Raw genomic sequence first — 21,455 nt, 5'->3', positions numbered from 1 at the left:
GCTTGAACCCAGAAGCTGGAATTAACTGGGAAGCCAGAGCTGACAGCCCTCAAATTTGTGCATCTGAAGGTTAGGGGCATGGTGCTCTCACAGGTGATGCTCAGCTCTGGAAGGACCTGAAGTCTGTGAACTGCAGGGTATGGCTGTCGTTCGACGGGCTGGGAGGCTTTCAGTCTGGCAGAAAATACTCTTTTGTTTGCATCTGTTAACATCAGCTGGTGAAACCACTGTAATGTTTTTATTGTAAATGGGCTGAATGTCTGACAGCAGGCATGTCTTACAAAGCAATATAACTTGCCTTAAAACCTGAGTAAACTTAAAGCAAACAAAAAATATTCAGAGTGCCCACTTGGAAAGTGGAACAGCCTTTTGCTAGCCTGGCCTGACCTTAACGGTTGTAGTGAAACTCCAGACTGAGAAGATTTTGTATAACTTTGGACTTGTTCTGATATTTTCATATATTATCATCACTAAACTCCCATGCAAGTTTCTGGCAGTAGTTCACAGCAGTGAGGGAGCACTGTGAGTATTCAATGACACCGCATTTGATGGCAGAAGCCACAGCAATGACTTTGCTTTCTACTTGAAAGAAAAAAGAAGTGTCCCTACAATAATGTTGCAAAAATGCTACATGAAATGCTGAGCAAGCCCCAAAGGGGCAGGTACGTCAGCAAATTGATGAAAGCACCTGAGAATGGAAAGTATTAAACATGGTAACAAAACATATCTTCTATATACCAACAATGTTCTTTTAAAAAATAAAAAAACAAGAGTAAGTGTAAATTCAAGTATGACATGGATTTTATTGGCTGAGTTTGCCGCTAAATCTGCAGAGTGGCTGATATGAATTACGGGTTAAAGCACTGACCTCCACAGAAGCTGGCATGCTTAAAGCTGCACTCCCTTTTTTTGTTTTTAAAGCACAGTTAGAACTGGTGCAGCTTCTCCATCTGTAAAATAGGTACAACACGCATCAAATCTTAAAAAAACCCATGAGGAAAAGCTAATGATGATCTCAGAAAACCCTTTAAGACCTAGGATGAAAACAGATTTTCACAGACTCAAAGAGTTTAAGGCAAAAGCACCATCACATGGGGGAAAGAGGCCTGGAAGGAACTCAGCAAGTTATCTACTCCATCCCCTTGCCACGAGGCAGCATCAGCCAAACCAACACTGACAGCTGTTTGTCTAACCTGGTCTTAAAAACCCAGCCAAACTCCAGCTTCCCTCAGCCTCCCCAGGCAGTCCACCCCAGCACTGAACCCTTTTCATCACTGGAGAGGTTTCCTCTCCTCCAGGGAGTCACTGCAGATATTGAAAATCATCAGATTTCACCCAGCTACATCCGTAATGTCTGAGGCTCCACAACCTGTATCTGTATATGTGTCTCTCTCTCTATATATTACTTCAGTAGGTCTTTAACAAAGCATGCTGATAACAGAAAAATCATACTGCTAAAAAATACAAAAGTATTTTCATGTTGTAGTGCCTCCATTCATGAGGTGAGGGAGAAGAGTGCTCAGGTACTGCTGGTTTCTTCCTCAAAAATTTTGCACTTTTCTAACCTTCAAAATGCAAAGTTAAAGTAAGAACATTAGTAATCTACAGAGGCATGGGCAAGCCGAATTCAACCTGAAAAATAAAGCTGAGAAGAATTCTTAAAAATCAAGATTTTGTTAGGGACCCATCTCCCTTCAGCTTAAACTGCTGCAAGTGGCACTAGAGGGCTCACATCTTGAAAGACAACAGGCTCCTTCTCGAGATGTTCCCACAGAGTCCAGGGATGAAAATAAATTTGAATTTCAGATCTAATTGATAGCAAATGGAGAGAGAGCAAAGAACTGTTTCTAGCTGAGACAAGCTTAACATTGCTCTTTATGGCTCTTGTAGAAGGAGGCTGTTTTCAATCTTAAGTGTGTGGACCTGTTGACTGTGAACTGCAAAGATCCTAGCTGGAGGTCTAACTTGGCTGAAGTGATATGTGGGGTGAAGAGGTACTACAATTACGGGAGAGAGAACATAAGGCACACACCTATTTGATTGTTTCATTAATTATGTGGGCCCACAGAGAAACTTCCGGCTTGCCTAGAGAGCTGGAAACCCTTCCAGTAGTTCTTCCATGTAAGACCAAGGGATTGCCTGCAGCCTGGTCCATTTACACCCCTAATGAACTGACCATTGTCTCTGACTCTGGGGAGTTTCCTTCCAATACCAGGCTTAGCACAATGAGCTGGGTGTCTAAGAGAAGCACTGAGTTTCTCCACAAAATTCAGTCTAATGGCAAACAAGTGTCATGCACTTTGTGGCAGCTGGTTGGCATCTCTGCCGTGTTGGGCTGGCAGCCTCGGCGCAGAGCACAGCACAACAGTACAACCACCACAGCTCCCTCCATCACATACACGTGTGGGGAAGGCTCAGAAAACAGCCCAAAATGCAATGGCTAGAGAGTCTCATCCAGCTTTCCTAACCCCTGCATCATGGTGAGTGAGAGACACTGGTAGCAAGTAACAGTGGACTGCAACTTCCTTATTCTGTATTTGCAAAACATTTAGGATAACAACACTCCGATAATGACTCCTGGCATTATCAGAGTACAAACAATAAATATTGGATCTGTGTGTGTGGCAGCTGAGCTTCTCCTGCCACACACGTTTCGTTGCTTGGAGGTGGAGGAGTGAGATTATCAGAATACACAGTGGGCAAGTACAACAAAAGAAGAAATAACTGGGCACTGGGGAGGAAGAACAGCTTGGGCCGGGCCCTGCCGCTGCACGCCAGTGTGTGGAACAGGCACCCACTTCCAAATCAGCAGCGAGCTGACCACCCTCCCGCACACTGTATGCACGCATCCAAAAGCTTATCTGGCCTCCCAGTAAAGCATCCAACACACCTCCCCTCCGCTATTTGCAGGAGGAAGGGAGGATGCAGGAAGGGAGTGTTTTAGGCTAAGTGTCTGACACCCAGAAGCTTGACCCTCTGCTGACTCAAATTGCTGACTAAAGGCTGCTGTTGCAGGCAGCCCTCTGTTCCTTTTCTATTTGCCACAGGTTATAATTGTATTTGCTTAACTTTAATTCCTGATTAATAATCAGTTCTGGTTTTAGCAGTTGCCTGACATTCAAGAAAATGCACAGGAATCTCATTATTACTTCTTTATCCTTTGTTCTTCCTGCCCCATATGCTCTCTTTAACAAGTTTGCAAAGCCCCACCACCCACTTCGAAGAACCATCAGGACATTTCGGGGCCATCCTGGGAATTTGCTGTTCACATCCTGTCCTGTCCTCCCTCATGTCTCCCCGTGGTTTGTTCAAGATCCTCTCTTTCTGCATCATGTTACATATAGACTGCATACCTTTTGAGGGAAGGAACACCTCATTATTTGGTTTTGTGATGGCCTTAAGTAATTCTGGGTAACTAAAAAAATACCTTTTTTTTTTAAACTAAACTAATTATGGCTGTGAGACTGATATAAATGACATGTACTGTTACAAAAAAGTACAATTAATGTTATTTATGTTCTTTATTAACAACATGGAAAAAACACTTGCCTTTTCTATTACTTCTCTGAGCAACTGCTCTCCACTGCTGGCAGGCGATCTTACTGCTGGCTTATCTATTCATGATCACACCTGCACCCTACATAAGGATTATCCTGAATCTTTGGCTATATTAAACTGTCTTTTACCTATAGTACATAAATCACTTCTACACCTGACTCTCCACTTGTGTGCATGAAGGGGTACAGGTTTCTAATGCAGTGGGTGAAAGCAGCATTGGGAAGGAAAGGATTATTTTGAGCTACCCAGTGACCAATAACAAATTGTGTTATCCTTCGCAGTTTCACGGGTGCTCGGTTCAGTTATGGGTTTTATCCAATAGATGGCTCCTTGGTAGCAGGAAGGATTCTCCCCCTGCTCTCCTTTCCTTTACAGAGCTTCAGTATGACTTTCTAATATTTACACAGCTATTATCTTGCAAATATAGGCATTTTGTGCACACTGATAAACACACAGAAGAAGCATGTGTGCGTGAATTAAAAAACAAAAGAAAAATTAGATGGCATTTTATATATTTCATGCCACTTTGTTCTCTGCCAGTACAGGGATGCATGAAAAATGACAGTCAGGCAGCCCTGTGGTCTGGAATGCTTCCTAAAGTCAAACTAAAAAAAATACAACTTCAGAAACACATGAATATTAACAGCATGCCAGAATACCAGCTGTCTTTCTCCCCCAAAATATGAGGACATCTCCCACATCTTACATATCCCTGACTGAGCAATACTTAAGCAACTTACAGGCATCATTACTCCTCTGTCAATGAAAGATTTTTCTCAAGAAAAAAAAAATCCTATGTGTAATTATTGATATAATGAACCAGGAGAGCGCTATGTAATTGGCAGGGTGCAAGTTAACATCATTATGAGTAATGCTGCCATTTCTGAGATGGGGAAAGTGAATACGCTTTTGTTGTTTTCCAGAAAAACATAATCAGAATAATAATAGCAAAAGCTGAGACATTAATTACATTCAGACAAATCATGTTTATCCCATATAGGCGCTTGTGACTTCTCCGAATCAGAAGAGCAGTTTCCAGTCATTTCTGTCCTGAGATCTACCTTACATCTCACTCAGGTCTTGTCAAGATCTTGTCAAACACCCGGCAGTAACCCCACTTTGGGGATTGTGACCCTCCGGTCAGACCACGCGATCAAGTGAAAACTAAAACAGAACACCCACAATAAATAATAAGTCTCATAGAAGCCAGACCATGGCTATTTAAATCCCTACGGCTTAACACTTCCATGGGGCACAACTATAAGTGCACTATACCTGCTGTTAGCATCTAATATAATAACATTACTGATAATAACCTTTATCCTTGAAATATTAAGCTGCTTTGAAAAGGCGGGGAAAGGTACCGGTTTACTATAAATATACATATAAATATATAGCATTGTAACATTAGCACAATTACAGCCATAACTGCCAAGAAGAAAATGTTTCGTCCCTTTTTAAAGCTGAGCACAATCACTGTTTATATTTCAGTGCTCCAAAAGGACTTGACTAACTCCATACCTCAAATCAGCTTTTTGCTAGCTAAAACTTGGAAAATTTGAACCAAATTGCATTTTGCTCACTCCAAAATAAGCTCATCGGCATGCTTGATCATGGGCTGTTACACTATTGCTTCCCTTTACTCCTGAGCAGACACCCCAAACAGTCCTCCAGCCTACTGGGTATTGTGCAGAAAAACAGCACGTGTAAAGGTAGCTCCGTGCTCTGGTGTCCCCTCAACTGGCATACAGGCCCTTTGCATCCCCGGAGAACAGCTGTGACATTGCTCTTAAACAGCGCAAGGAGCAGATTTAACTCCTGGCCAGTCCCAATACTGGTGAGACACAAAAGCTCCATCTTTCCTCCTCTCAGGACTCTTCTTTCAGGATGCTGCAGCCAGCAGAACTTACCCAGACCCAAAGCCAAGCCTGCAGACTTCCACCCTCCTCCCCTTTTCAAGGGGCCAAGTTACAAATGTGCTAAAAATCAGAGTTCACAACTGAAATACTGACAACAATTTTCACCACGGAGCAGTTTAAAACAGGCAGCAGTGATATTCATTAAGCTGTTAATAATGGATTGTGGCACAAAGCAATTTATCAAGTTTCCATTGTAATTAAAATCACTGAATATTTGGGCACTTGCAATGCACCTAGCTCTCCCTGCTTCTGAAGCTTTACATTTTAATGTGAATTATGGCTCCCTCTCCTCAGAGACCTACTAAAAAGCCCATTTTAATTGGTATGTTTTTAATTGAGATTACATTATTAAAAAGTGTACGTTTCTGTTGAAGACAGAAAGGAGGTGCTCAGCTCCCCTCCAGTCTCTGCCTCTCTTAGATATAGCTTGCTTATCCCCAGCGGGAGGGAAAAATGAAGGGTAATCGCTGTGAAGAAAGTGGAGAAAGCCGTGTGCAGTCACAGGCTATGAAGCCAGGGCAAAGCTACCATTGACTGAGGCGGATGCAGGATTTCCTAGGTGGATTTTCAGGGAGGGAGAGGAATCGCCGCAATAGTTCAGGCCACTCTTTAGCAAAAGGCAGACGGAGGAACGCCACGCAGGGATTCCTGCCTCGCAGCCAGCTGACATTGAGGGCACATTTTAGAAAGCCTCTCCTCAAGGTTTCCAGTGACACACAATCTGTCATTTTCCATAATAAGTAACTCTAATGTTAAATTATCCTCAAAATCCAGATACGGTCATGAACGGATGTGGTCAAGCGAAGGCCTCCGGCTCTGCTGGCTCCAGCAGGCTGGAGGGGGGCGGAGAGGCAGCCCCCAGGGCAGCCTGGGCACGGTGGCAGGAAGAGAACTGCCAACAAAGTAAAGTTGGTCACCTTTGTGCATTGAGACGGTCAGATTGACTTGCAACCAGGTTCAAAAGAAAAGCAACTTCATGTACTTGGCATCCAAATGCTGGCCACATAAATGGTTCTCCTGTTGGCAAGATGGGCTGTCGGTGTCTCTTAACAGTAGGAGTATGGATCTGCTAAGGTAAGTAGACACAAGAGAAAAGAGAGAAATACCAAAGGAGTGCAAAGTAGATACCAACAGTTGAGATAGATCAAGGGAAAAACCTCCAGAGATCAAAACATGCCAACAGATGGACAAGACGGTTGAACCAGAATGAAATATCATGGAATGGCTTTTTCATAACTGCTTCAGAAAAGGTCATACTGTATTGCAAAAAGGCGGCAGTGCGTGGGGCTGAGAGAGGTGACTGTAGGCAAATAGAGACACTCAGAGAATAACAGAGACAAATTCAAAGATCACTCACTAATACCACAAGTGCCGCAACTCCCCTCCTAGTTCTGGGAGTGACTCAGGGAGGAAGGATAGTGAACCAATAACAAATAAAAGAAAAAAAAAGGATGAAATATGAAAGACAAAACTGAAAATGTTAAAACTGACAGAGAAAGGGAAAGCTCTGTTATTGCAATTAGGTCAGTAAATATGTGATTTTTTTTCTAAATTAAGAATTTAGATGCTACGCTCTAGTTACATATGTCAGAAGAAAGTCTGCTTGTAGAGGGAAATTACCAAAACATGCTATTGCTCTGAACAGCAAGGTAAAATAAATGCATAAAACTCCCAGTCCCATTCAACAGATCCTTGCAGATTTAGATCAAGAGTAAGTAAAAAAAAAAAAAAAAAAAGGTTATGTAAATGAAGATTAGATCTTATACCCCACCTTGGCATTAAAGGCCACCACCCTGTTATGCAGAAAATTAATCTCCAGATGATTTCATTTTATGGCATGACTCCCTTTATTTGCTGATTTGAAAACCCCACACCCTGGATGAAGACCAGATCACAGATTAAGCAGAAAAAAGGAAAGCCTTTCAGTGACCTAAAGTAGGATCTTCTGAGAAACTTGGGAGGGACAGACCGCAAAGATAACATACAGAAGAGATGATGAACTGTAAGACAGAGAAGTTACAAAAGAAAGGGAACGTGCACAACTTCAGGGTGACGTTTTTTCCTTTCAGCCAAAGGGATGAATACCGAGACCATATCATGAAGGAAAGCAAATAACGGGAAGCGGGAAAAGACACGTTGGAGAAGATTTACTTTATGCCGAGGGAATCGCAACGGGAAACTGTACTTCCAAGCCTATAGGAAAATGACCCTGAAAGACAGATGTAACACTGCTTAGGCTGGATATTTTGCACAGATGAGAACATGCAGCAGAAAGGCCAGTTTACTTACTGATTTGGCATGTATCAACAGATATATGACTACATCAGATTCTGCCCCAAGTGCTATAAAAGAAAGGCAGCTGGAGATGCTTTTACTGCCTTCCCAGAAAACAGATACCTTCTTCTCAGCCCTGGACACAGCAAAGTCTCATCGGGTACATGTAACTTCTGCGATCCAACACCCAGGAACATTTCCCCAAAGACACACAGTGACCTAACAGGTTGCAACAGCCTTGATCCAATTATTTGCTCTGATCGGAGTATCAGGAGAGATGCTAACTAACCAGGGGACAAACTTTATGTCTAAGGTCATGAAACAGCAGTATTGAGTACTAGGTATAAAAAGTATTAAAGCCTATGCCACATCCTCCTCAAACAGATGGCCTTTCAGAAAGATTTAATCAGACATTGAAATGCATGCTGCGAATACTCATTACTAGCACAGGATCAGGCTGGGACAAGTGGCCAGCACTGACGTTATTGCCTACAGGGAATTACCACAGGCATAAACAGGATTTTCAACGTTTGAACTTCTCTCTGGATAACAAGCACAGGGTCCCCTTGCCATCATAAGGGAGGGTAAAGCAAAAAATTCATGATGGGGTGGGCCAGCTCTAGGTTGCAGAGGAGAAGCAAAAGACCCAGGCCCTTATAAGGAACAACCACCTTTTTTTATTTGGCTTCCTCATCCTCCGTTTTTCGCCTGTGTTGGTCAAGCCACCACAAAGCTCAGTGACACAGACCAGTGTTTGCTGGATCCCACCTTCAAAGCACAATGAGCTCTTGCTCTTCGTATTTTTATGGACATATAAAACAGAGCTGTGACCACTCCCTCCCTTTCAGTACCGAGAACAGGAAAAACACAGTATAGCCTCAACAACCAGCACCTAGAAGGAGGTTTAATTAGGGCTGGCCAAAAAAAAAAAAAAAGAAAAGAAAAAAAAAAAGACGACTTTTGATCTCTCCTTCAGCGATGGGGCAGTTTCTTTGAAAAAGACAGGTTTGCTTTTCAATTCTTTCTTCCTCCAGTTTTTCAGAGAGATTTTACCGCAAATGTTATTTGAAAGAGTCCTTAAGCTATCTCTTGGCCTGGATTTTTGATAAACAGTATTTTAAGTGACTGATTTTACCACATAAAAACAATTTTTAAAAGTCACTAAAACCCTTGACATTACCAACAACTGAGCATGTGGGTTTATTTATTTTTACTCTGGATGAAAAAGCCTTTTTTCAACGCTAAAAATCCCACCCTTCTCCATTAAAAGATGTTTCTTATATGCTGTAGATCAGCAAAGCCAAATATCCATCTTCACTTCCCACACCGGCTGGTGAAAACAGGAGGAAAATGCATGCAAACCTTATTGACAAGAAGCATTTAAGCCCTTCCTCCCTGTAACTCTGAAGGGATCCTGTTGGCCTAATGACTTCCTGTGGATTAATGCTGCTACAGGGAGCGTCTGAACCTTCTGTGTTCTGCCCAGAGAGGGGCAAAGTTACCATTTTTTTTGAAGGCCCTCTGAAGCAGCTCCACCACACATCTCTTAGAAAGTGAGGTTAGCTTTTCCTGCATGGATACCCACATTTTCCCAGTACTGTCTGCAAGATCATTCTCGGCAACTCTAGATACACAAAAATTTCACCAGCCTAATCAGTATGAACACGCTGGTGCTTTGATTTCTTTTCTGTCCTTTGGTATGAGTCGATGTTCTTGCAAACTGAAGCATGTGAGTGGTGCTCCAAGAAGTCAATGAGATGGCTTGTGTGCATGACGGCACTTTGAACCCAGATTGTAGCTGAGGTGGGACATGTGAAATATGAGATAGGGACACCACTCCTGTCACCCCCTGAAGAAGAAATGAAGATACAAAGGAGTGGCTGAAAAAGACTACAAGGGAGTGGGGAGAGATGGAGATATTGGAGAAAGAGTCCCAGATGCCAAGATAATACTGTTACAGTTGCTGCAGGGTTTGCTGGAGTGAGGCAGATAACATATACATGATACTGTCTGCCTGTTCCTTGTCTAGGACCCATAAAGTACACTGATCCATAACCAAGGAGGCAGTAGGAATGGTGTGATAAGAGCAAAGGGTAAGCGACAGCAAGCAGACCTGGTATATGCTTGCTGGCAGCAGGTAATCAAGCAGACATTTGCTATCTGCTCGTGACCGCAGTGCTCGTAAAGCGCCGGGCTCACAGGTATGCTGGGCTGCAGAACTGGGACAGATGCAGCAGTAATGCAAAACTCTTCCTGCTTCCCCATCAACCCGCCTCAGGGAGGTGAGGAAGTCATCACTCTCGTTACTTATTCTGTCCTTGATCTCTTTGGAGCAGAGAGACTGCAGAACTGCATTTCATGATGAAAGCAGCTCAGCCAGACACTTCAGCCCAGGCTTGAAACCAAAAGTTCACTTTTTGTAGGCCTGCAGTTCATCGTTGGAAAGATAACAACAGACTGATCAAGAAATTTCAACTGGTGACCAAAAGTAATAGGGATTTCAAGTTCATCACCATTCAAGGTTTTGAGGCCTTGGTATGTTTAAATGCCTACTTAAGAAATTCTAAGGAAGCTATAAAATTAACTACATCTTTAAGAAAAATTAAAAAAAGAAGAAAAAAAAAAAAAGAAGGATTTTTCTTCCAATGTGGGAATGAAGGAACACAATTTTAAAAGCAAGCAGCAATGACTTGATTTTTAAAAGAAGGTGAATAACTAAAATGCCTTTTAACATAATGCCGCTTCTTTTTCCTCTTACAATCACCGTATGCTGCCCAAGCACAGTCACCAGATTTAATGTTTGAAAGGTTTTTAACATATTCTAGAGGAATGATACCCTTCTGCTTAAAACAGCAGGGATACAGGTTTGAGATTTGGGTTCAAACCCCATATTTAGCACAAATTCCCTCTATGTCTTTAAGACACACATTCACCTTTCTGGAAAGCCCACTTCACATTTCCTCCTGACAAAGGCAGTGGATAATGACATGATCAAACCGTGAGAACAGCCCAGTGGAACAGAACTGCAGCATCCCTCCTACAGACTCAGAAAAACAAAAGGATCAGACTGATCCTTTGTTTTACTGATTTTATTAATCAATATAAATGGATTATTTAATATTGCTATATAGTGCATATCCTTAAATGGACACCACCTTCTTTCAAATATAAACAAGTTTTGCTTGGTTTTCTACAAAGGCAAGAAAACTGCACACTATTAGAAGGTGTCTAATCCTCCCATCTGCTGTTTCCTTAGGAAAATATTTACTTTTTAACATCTGTACTGCATTTCCACAGTTCAAACACACACATCGCTCCTGGAATGTACACAGTATTTAGCAAATTTTTAACTAAGTTTTCTTAGTAATTGTATAGTTTTCCCTTGACAAGGAGAGGATCAGACTTTTTCAGGAGGATTACCTCTGCTCAACTCATTTCAAGCAGCTCTTGAATAAAATAGTTCATTAGTTCATGAAAAGGAAAAACTCCAGGGAGCTGCTGGGGAAGGAAGAGAAAAGAACAGAGTGCCACAGTAATTAGGTTTTCAGATTGTCCCTTATCCTCCAGAATGCAGGTACACACACACACGTCCCTCTTCCCCTTAGGTAAAGCATTTAGGGGAGCTCATTGCACGTTTTTCCCTGGGAATCAGTGTTCCAGAGATTAAAGTTGTAACCAGGCCATCACTTCCCAGAAAGATATTAAAAGATACCACTTCCTTATAGCACATCTCTATTGCTAGTCCACAGTGCAAGGGCAGTTATCTCCCCTTTACAAGCATTTAAATACCTTAGTTTCAGACTTCCTCAAAATTCAGTTTCCTGACCCTTTTAGGCTCCCATGGCTGATGCTGGAAAACCAAAGGATCTCCACTCACCAGGTATCACTCGTGCCTGCCCAGGTGTACGGGCAGCTCGGGGGCAGCAGAGCCACTGACTGTACCTGCCTGGGATCAGGGAAAGGATTGGCCAGGAATGAGGATTGGAAGTGAGGAAAACTGGAGGGGGTTGCAATTGTTCACTGGCAATTGCTGACCAGAGGACAACCTTTTGATCTAGACCTAGCACAGTAGAGTACAGAGCATCCCAGAGCCGTACCAGTTCATGGGAGGCCAGATCATCACCAGGACTGACAGCACCGTACAGCTTCTTTGTGGCTTTACACCACGTGGCTCATGGGCAGCGTGGTTCACAGCAGCACAGCCTTCACACTCTTCTCCCGTTGTTCCTGCCGTCTGCTCTGCACTTACACCAAAAGCATCCAGGCAGTCCGGAGGTCCCAACCAGATTGACTAAACTGCCAACCGAGATGCCAATGAATACACTTCCGGTGATGCTTCTCTCTGCTTTGTCACCCTCTCATTTGAAATCGGCTTGAGACCACCAAGAAACAGCTGATCATCATCAGGTCACTACCTGCCTGGCATGGATCAGTGACCTTGAATTATGCATTCACAGCAGACAATGTGACTGGAAAAATCAGGAGATGCCAGAAGAATGCGCTGGAGCCTCTATGAACTCTCCAATTCTCCTTGTTGAGGGGCACGTATTTTGAAAACTGGATTTTCCCACAGATCTGTTGTGATTTTCCAAAAGTAATGTTTTGCAATATCCTTAAATTGTTACATTCCAATTGTTGTTATTACTATGGATTACAAATGAAATTCTGGCCTTTCATCTGCTGGGGGGGCTTAATTTCAACCCACAATTTTAGAAAGGAGTCTCAATTTTGAGCACCATGAAAGACTCCTTCATCTAGATATCATAATTTAAAACAGACTGGTAGGTTACGAACTGAGCTATAACATGGTAGAAAAACAACTCTTACATGAATAATGACTTGCATATCAGATTATTAAATGAAAATCTATCAAACTATCATTTACTGAAGTAAACAAACAGTCTATCTGCCCTGTTTCTGGAAACATTTTGCCTCAGGGAAAAATTTAAACCTGGGCAGATAATCAGGATAAGGTATTTGAACACTTAAATCCTGCTGGAGTCTTCAAAGTAGGTGTTAAGTGGTGCATTAAATTTGTGCTGTTTCTTCTGAGCAGGGTGAATTTGCTCTCTGAAATAGCGGGAAAAGCATTTTACAATAATTTGAATCCATGAATAAATGTAATATATTAAAATTTCTAAAGTACAACCATTAAATGTTTTTGTATATAAGCCAAATGAGTGGAATATCCAGGACTGAAATTATTTGACTGACCACAGAAAGATAATATATAATTAAAATGACATCTGCAGCACTAACTGATGGGATGAGAGAAAGTGACATCACAGATCTCATATAAACTGCAAGCATGTTATTAGATCTAAACCTGGCTGTAAAATTACTATCTGCCCATGGGATTATCTTTAGGCATTCAGAAGCATTGTTTCATTTACTGATAGAACAGGGATGATAACAGGCTGACTTTGCTTGTCACATTGTTTTTTGGCCTTTCTTTATCCATTGCTCACATTAGCTGCAGATTAGAGGAAGACAAGCTTCAGCTGAACCACTTTCGTGGAGCTTTTATTGTTTTACAGTTTGTTCCAAAGGTGCTTTTTTTTTTTTTGCCTTTTTTTATTTTGCCCCCTCCCCAAGAAAGGAACCCAAAAGAATTTTCAATGGTGATAAAATCAATGAGGAGTAAAAAATGCACACAATGTAACATCTAGGAATCTGGCAACCTAAGGAATACCCATTGGCCTCAGGCAGCAAAGGGAGACCGTGAGACTTTGCTTATAGCTCCCATTATTAGCAGTACAAAGAACCAGTAGCTACCGGTTATATCCTGGACTCATTAAAATTCAGCGCCAAAACTCTGACTGACTTCAGTGGCTACATTTCATCATTCAAGACCTAGGACACAAGACATAATTCTCCTTCAAATGCAGGGCTATCTGGGACACCTAATCTCTACAGATTACATTTCTGCATTAAATTGGACACAGCTGCATTTTGATGTTTCACACACCATTTTTATGTTCTTGGCAAATTATTACGTTGCCTATACTTGTAACAAGACTCATGTGCCACCAACCTAAAATTGTTAAGATTCTAAGAGCGTGTAACAAGACAGGCAGTGAAAAGGGAAAAAAAGGAAGCTCCAAACTTTCCAGTCGCTTTTGAAAGCCACGCTAATGATCCTGAACTGCAAAGGGGACTTAATGCACTCTCAGAAATCTGGTCCTAAGTGTCTAACTCCCAGAGTTTGAAATAGTTCCCATATGCCAATTTTGCAAACTAGGCGAAAGTCCAGGAGCAGGCAAGACCACAGCCAGTCATGGACTTGTGCATACACTGTGAAGGCAAACATGGACCTTGTACTTTCCTCCACACTGCCCTGATACTGGGCAGCTACTGCCATGAGTTATTTCTTACAGCACCTCCCAGCATCCCTTCCAATATAACCTTAAACCTCTGCTCCATCAACCACTGAAATGTGCAAACAGGCTGCATATGCAGAGACTGCTGCCTCCTGCTTTTGTGGCTACAATCTTGCTTTTCTTTGTGTTTTCTCCTAACCATACCCACCTGCTGTCCTTTATCTTAGTCTGCAGTTTGAGGGAGTGACCATCTCTAGTCTAGTGAAGGATTTAGCCCACGATCAATGCCCTCAGTGCTACTGCCACAAAAATACATTGCATTTTATTGATAGTGCTTAATACATTAACTACTTTTAATCCACATTAGATTGTTTCATTGTCCCTTTTATCCTTTTATAATTGATACACAGAATAGACTTCTCATGCAGACCCCTTCAGCATAAATCTTTGATTCAAAACTCTCCATACATGCAGCCATACCAGTATGCCATTAAAAGTTCACACGGGATATGTGCACTAGAAATGAGATGTCTGCAAGCAGTTTAGATATACCATCCTTGTTTGAAAATATTCCTCCAGCACTCAGCCTGGGCCAGGAACCATGTTTATGAATCATGAATTGTTTGTGGCCAGTCAGTGGTGCGTACAATCTTTTGGATGTAAAGAAGGACGGAGACAAAAACCTAAAGCCTAGTGGGGGCAAAGACTCATAAAGGTGGGCTGGAGGAAAGACAAGAAGCATGTGGCGATAAAGCGCAACTAACACAGAAGTGAGACTTCACTGCAGAAAAAGTCAAAGAAAAAGAGCAGAACACGCAACACAGCAAAGGGCAGCAATATCTTTGAAAATCAATTTGATTTTTAAATGTGTCCTGGATGTAACGTAGGGTAAGGTAAAATCCATTTTTTTCCTGAAAGGTGACAGCTGTGGGGCTAAGCTGTGAGAAGTAGTTGTGAGGATCCATTCTTACCTGTGCTGTTACCCCATCAGAATTGCTCGTCATCTCAAAGTGGTAAGAAACATCTCTTGTATTTCAATATTAACAGCTTCTTAATGTGTATGTTGTAGCATGTTTCATGTCAATTGATATGCAAAAATTGTCTCAGTTACCTTTAAAATGGAATTCTCATTGATATTCTTTGTTTCTCACTACACATCCATAATTAAGTGGTTAACTTATTTTTAGGAATATTATGTGCAGTCTGCAGTAAAGAATGGTCCAAAAGGACAAGCAGACCTGAAGAACTTTTGTATCACAGAACTGAAGCACATGCCTATGTTCCAAATGCTTTGTATATCAAGAATAGAGAGACTTTCACAAAAATGCATGTGCCTTCAGATAATTCACAAAACAACAGTGATTAAAACAAAACAAAAAAACCCCAGAACTGCCTTATGTCCAGATGAAAGAGAAATACACAGGTAACAAACAAATTGCTAATAATGCATACCCATTAGTTTGCATGCTTCAGGTAGAAATTACTACCTTTCTCATTAGCCATCTCAATATCAAGTGTCTGCTCTTAACTGGACATTCAGGTTCTTTCCATTTTCAAAAGCAGTAGGAACTGTGACAGGACTGTATAAAACCTGCCTCAGCTCCTAGGTAATGACTGGGTTGAAACACTCAGTGGGGGCTCCCTTTTCTCTGGCCATTAAGGAAAAGTAACATAGACAAAACATCTGACTTTAAGATGAGAAAAAATTCTACAGTGTGAATCCTTCCTTCTGGGTCTAGAAACTGGGTTGAAAAGTCATCCCAGATGTAACATTTTCTGCATCCTTCTTTGAAGAGAAATACTAAGAGAAGCAATCTTTCTTGTAATGTGTTAACAATTCTGCATCAACACCAAGCCTGTTTGATGGTACATAAAGCTAAAAATGAATAAAATCTTCACTAAATTGCTTTGAATGTTCAAACAGACTGAGTTTGCTTTTTCAACTGAGGCTTATGCCACTTCCAGTTTTTCCTCAAAACATTTGCTTATCCATATATTTATCACAGAAATAGCCTTACCTCAGCTGCATCTTGCTGTTGTCTCAAGACAATTGCATTTTTTATGGTTTGGATAAAAAATCCATTCAGTTCCTTTTGTTTCTTGTTTGGCAAAATCCGAAGCAATGGGATCATAATGAATGGGAAAGAAACTGTAAGAGATTTTAAAGAAGAAAACACTGAATCAGACTCTAAAGGCATATAATAACCCCCTCCTTTCATTAATATTATAAAACTCATCAAGTGGGATGTGTTATTTTTGTGAAACCTGTTTTTTCCTCTTTCTCTTTTCCTCTTTTTCTTCCACCCCCATAGACTGGTAAAGGATTTTCTTTCAGAAATTCCATGTTGGCTAGGACTCCCCTGCCAGACAGATGCCTTCCAAGCTTGCTTCCACAATGCTTCAGGATTTCAGTTCAGCTTCAGGATTTCAGTTCAGCTTCTTGATGCCACAGAGCCACCACAACAAAGGGGAGAATTATTTTCCCTGCCTACTTAAACAATTGTCGTGGTTTCAGCTGGGATGGAGTTAATTTTCTTTCTAGTAGCTGGTATAGTGTTACATTTTGGATTCAGTACTAGAATGATGTTGATAACACACTCATGTTTTCAGCTGATGCTAAGTAGTGTTTAGACTAAGTGAAGGAGTTTTCAGCTTCTCATGCCCAGCCAGCAAGAAGGCTGGAGGGGCACAAGAAGCTGGGAGGGGACACAGCCAGGACAGCTGACCCAAACTGGCCAAAGGGATATTCCATACCATGTGACATCATGCCTAGTATTTCAACTGGGGGAGTTGGCGGAGGGGGGGGGGGGGGGGGGGGTGTGCAGATTGCTGCTCAGGAACTAACTGGGCATCGGTCAGTGAGTGGTGAGCAATTGCATTGTGCATCACTTGGTTTGTATATTCCAATGCTTCTATTATTATTATTGTCATTTTATTATTATTATCATTATTATTATCTTCCTTTCTGTTCTATTAAACTGTTCTTCTCTCAACCCGTGAGTTTTACTTTTTTTCCCCCCGATTCTCTCCCCCATCCCACTGGGTGGGGGGGAGTGAGCGAGTGGCTGCGTGGTGCTTAGTTGCTGACTGGGGTTAAACCATGACAACAGTTACATACAGAAAGTGGGGGATCTTGAACTAGCCTAGCAGCTTATGGCACTGATCCATGAAATTGTGTAGTAGTCATTCTCATTTAGAGTTCTCCAATATTAGGATATTGGTTTGCTATTTTATTTTGCTTCTCTAAACAGGCCACAGACTCTACAATTGGGATGTTATCACAAGGATGGTCTCCAGTCCATGGCCTTAATAGTCAGCGAACTGGAAGCCTGAGTGAAGTCTTGCATCTTAATAAACCCCTCGTTAACTTACGAGCAGCTTAAGACTAACAAACCAGCCATTGGAAAACCCCTGTGCTGCCTACAGGGCAACACAGTGTGGAAATTCAGACCATGTAATGTACCAGCAGGGAGACCAACAAAGGAATCCAACCCCAAACCCTACAGAAACTTTCTTTAATGAAAGACATTATCTTAGACATATAGGAGCACATTTCTGTCCCTTCAGAAATTAGTCACAAATCACACTTTGCAATCAGGTTAAACATTAACCCCAGGACATTTTGGATACACAACTCCAGAAGGAAGCAGTTCCTGTGCTGCTAGTACAGGTGCAATCTGTAATGCCAGCAGGATCAGATGGGCACAGGAAACTTTGCCACTGTGCCACCTGACACTACTGCGTGCAGGTCTAGATAGCAAGATGGTAAAACCTCAGCAACCTCAATTATGCTGTGGCCTCCTCAGCTACGATTCTTACTGCCCTTGCATTAACAAGGCCACCGTCACCGCAAAGCCTTAGCTTTCATGCCCTATAACTAAATGGCTTTATACCCCATTCTTGCATTCCCTATCTATTCACCTGAAAATAAATGCATTCTCTTAATGACAGCCTGTGCTGACACTTATCGTCTTTATCCTGTATAGCCATCAACCAGGCTTCTGCTGCTATTCAAATAAGAATTCGAAGGACTTATACTATCTGCTTATGCTCCTCCACCTCTTTTCTTTAGTGGATTATTAGCCCACTGTTGTTTATGGGTGGGGGATTTCAATCTGTACCAAGCAAACCAAGTGCACAAAAACTTTATTCTCAGACTCCAAAGGGCAGTTACTCTGTTTTAATGCAGAAGTGTATTAAAAGAGATACCGTCCCAGAAACCTTCCACTCAGATCAATCTGGACCATTGCCTTCCCAGACTCTCAGTTTCTGGAGGACGTTGCATTAGTGGTGACAAGACCTGCAAAGCATATGGTGGAAATCTCAAGGGTATACTTGGCCTGTAGGTTGCATTCTGAACACCTCTGAAATAAAGTCTGCTATATATCTTCCTGCTCCAGCATGTTTTGCAATTTGAGAATGACTTAGCAAATTACCATAAAGAAGTAGGCAAAGGTAGACTATACTCACGGATTAGAATGAGGAGAGGCTTAAACAAAGACATTTGAAAGAATGTTCTGCAATTCTTAACGAAGGGGTCATCGGGATTCTTCTGAGAATCCACCTCAGTACCAAAAGCTACACTACCAACGACATCCAAGGTAAAGCAGTTGTAACACCTGCATTGAGTTGAAGAATGATAAATCATTAGCTACAAAGTACATATCCATTAATATCTTGCTTCTACAAACATCACATAACATTAATTTTTGCTTCTGATTTTTTTTTGCTTTTAGATTTGAGCTTTGCCAACAAGAGATGTTTCCATCATTCTGACAAATGCTGATGCTTAATAATGATCACCTTCTCTCTACCTACAAAATGAACATATTTTCATATAGCTCAATAATTCCACTAAAAATTTATTAAAAATAAAAACTTTCATTTGTTATTACCTAGAAATCAAATGTAACAGGTCAAAGATTTATAAGCATTTTCTTAGTATGCGTCCTAATAAAAGCGGTCATTCCTTTCTCATTTTAAACTCCAGAAACCACATCTACTACCAGTCCAGTCTAAACTCTCAGTGACAAGAGGTGCTTAAGTAAAATTTCCTGTTAAGGATTTCCTTCTTCTTCTTGATAGTTCCTTTGTAACGTAAAATTGTGGCCAAAAACAAGACTAACTGACACCACGTGAAATCTGTATCTCTGCAGAGGAGCAGCAAATGCTTTGAGAACTACAAATGATCTGTGGACCATGATCTAGAAACTTCAGAACTTACTGAATCTGTCCCCACATATCTGACCATCTATCCAGTTGTCTCACCATCTTTATTTCTACTGGGCATTAGCAGCTATATTTAGTTTTGAGATAAATGGACTGAGAATGTAAAGCATCCCTGAAATATGATTATTCTCATCTGTGGTCAAGTCTGCAATGACTGTCCCTCTATGTTCCCTTACAAAAGCCTAATATCAAATTATGTGGCGTTATAACCTGAGTGAGCATGTATTAAGAGAAGGACAGGACTCAGGCCCAGTATCTCCTGTATATATATTGTGAAGCAGCATTTCTAAACTATGATCTTTGGGCACTGTCATTCTGATGACACCAGAACAGATTTGGAAGATAACAACAATACTGCAAAGCTAAGTAACTTCTTTAGGTTTTCAACTCCTACACACACACAAAAAAGCAGTATTAGAAGTTGAACTATTAAAACAGAGGGGCCCTGCAATAAAACAATAATTTCAGAAGCACTCGATCATCTACCTCTCCAAGGTACTGAAAAAGCTTAAAAACTAAATTTTGAGTTGTTAGCGAAACACAAAATGGCTAAAGACAACAAATGTACAAGATGACAGGAAGTTGCAAATAGGGTATTTACATCCAAAAAATAGCTCCCAAGGCAATTCTGGGAAACTGCAGTGCAATGAGAATCACATATATAGATGTCAAACCTGCTGAAATGGTAGTATGATAAAACAACTGGAAGATCATATTCTGAGATGGTCAACACCATTCATTTACACTTTCAAAAGGTCTTTTCCAAAGTGCCTCTTGAAAGGTGGAACCTATCATGGATCAATAGCTAAAAGACCAGGCAAAGAAAAAGGACAAATGGAAAAAAGGGAAAAGCCTGGAAGGGCTCAAAAGGTCAATTTTCATCAGAGCACGAGGCTAAGTGTAATGTATCTCAAGGTTTCATGGCATCTCTTCAGATGATTAATAAAGAGATCTCTGTGCACACACATACACTTCCGTGCGTACATACACATGTACTTGAAAAGAGATGGATTAATTGTGGCTAAATATCCATTTCTTTAGATGAAACAAAATTATTTGCACTGCTTCAGTTCGGGGGAAATCATGAAGAACTTCAGAGGATGCTGGCCAACCCAGTAAATGAAGTGTATGCAAAATAGTGCCTATTAGAAAGAATGTGTTTGAACTACTCATATGCCGCAGAGGGTCCTAGAAGAAATGCATCTGCTTAGAGAAGGGGTTAGACAGTGTTGTGAACAGTTCAGTGAAGACCTCTGATGAAAGAGCAACAAAAAAGATAATAGGATATTAAATGCATAACAAATGGGAGAAAGCACAATATGGAAAATATTAAAGTGTCATTTTATAAATCAATGGCGCATTCTCATCTGGAATACCGATCCCGTCATTTCACAAAAGGCTAGCATGCCATTAGAGGGGGTTAGGAGGAATGTGGTAAGAATGATTAAGTGCTCAAAAAACCTCATATAAAAAAAGCAAGAGGTTGATGGACTAGAGGAATTTGATACTAGATCAATTCCTATATTTGTACATTATTGGCAGACTGTAGAGAGCAGACTGGACAGGGACTGATCCAGCTTTCCTTTCTGCTTCCAGCTGTTAAAACTTCATTAAACAACAGCTAGAAATACATTAGATGCTTTTCCAAAATTACTTTTCAAGTATGCAATGGCTGCCCCCAGGAAGAAAAGGCATCTATCAGACACATCCTCTATTAAGCTATGATCTCCACTTACAAAAGCGAGGGAGGAAAAAAAAAATCTTCTTTTATTCTGTAAGTGCATATTTAGTATAACTGCTGCTATTGACTTTTTTTTTTAAATCTGCTACTAATTTCTGGCATGTTGAACATACCTCTGGATATCAAAAGCTTTGCCAGAGTCTGCATAGACTTTCAAGTTACACAGCAGGACATCACAGGCCTGGTTTATTAGCGGTGTCATCTAGAAAGGAACACATTGTATTGTGAAAAACATTAAAATGTTAAAAACAAATAATCAGTTATTCTAAATTAGTTTTATCCAGTAGATGAGATGGAGCTCTCAGGATCCTCTGCAGGTGTGGTCAGGCACTTCTGCCTGCACAGGTGAGATGAAATGTTGGGACTGTCTGCTAAAAATAAACCTACACATTGCAGGGATGCCCTTCTCCAGCT

The 21,455-nt window shown here is 41.2% G+C and overlaps 1 protein-coding gene across 3 annotated transcripts in view; it reads right to left on the bottom strand.

The window, feature by feature from the left end:
* TBXAS1 (thromboxane A synthase 1) overlaps positions 1-21,455 on the bottom strand; it is a 244,812-nt gene that overhangs the window by 72,435 nt on the left and 150,922 nt on the right. For all 3 annotated transcript variants that reach the window (XM_052788771.1, XM_052788772.1, XM_052788773.1), the window contains 3 exons: positions 21,155-21,243; positions 18,542-18,690; positions 16,090-16,220 (listed from right to left, as the gene is read on the bottom strand). In XM_052788771.1, the coding sequence (XP_052644731.1) occupies positions 16,090-16,220; positions 18,542-18,690; positions 21,155-21,243 (369 nt within the window). The remainder of the gene's footprint in view (positions 1-16,089; positions 16,221-18,541; positions 18,691-21,154; positions 21,244-21,455) is intronic.

This window comes from Harpia harpyja, chromosome 6 (assembly GCF_026419915.1).
Source record: "Harpia harpyja isolate bHarHar1 chromosome 6, bHarHar1 primary haplotype, whole genome shotgun sequence".
Lineage (NCBI taxonomy): Eukaryota > Metazoa > Chordata > Aves > Accipitriformes > Accipitridae > Harpia > Harpia harpyja.
This window is presented reverse-complemented; position numbering and strand designations above follow the sequence as displayed.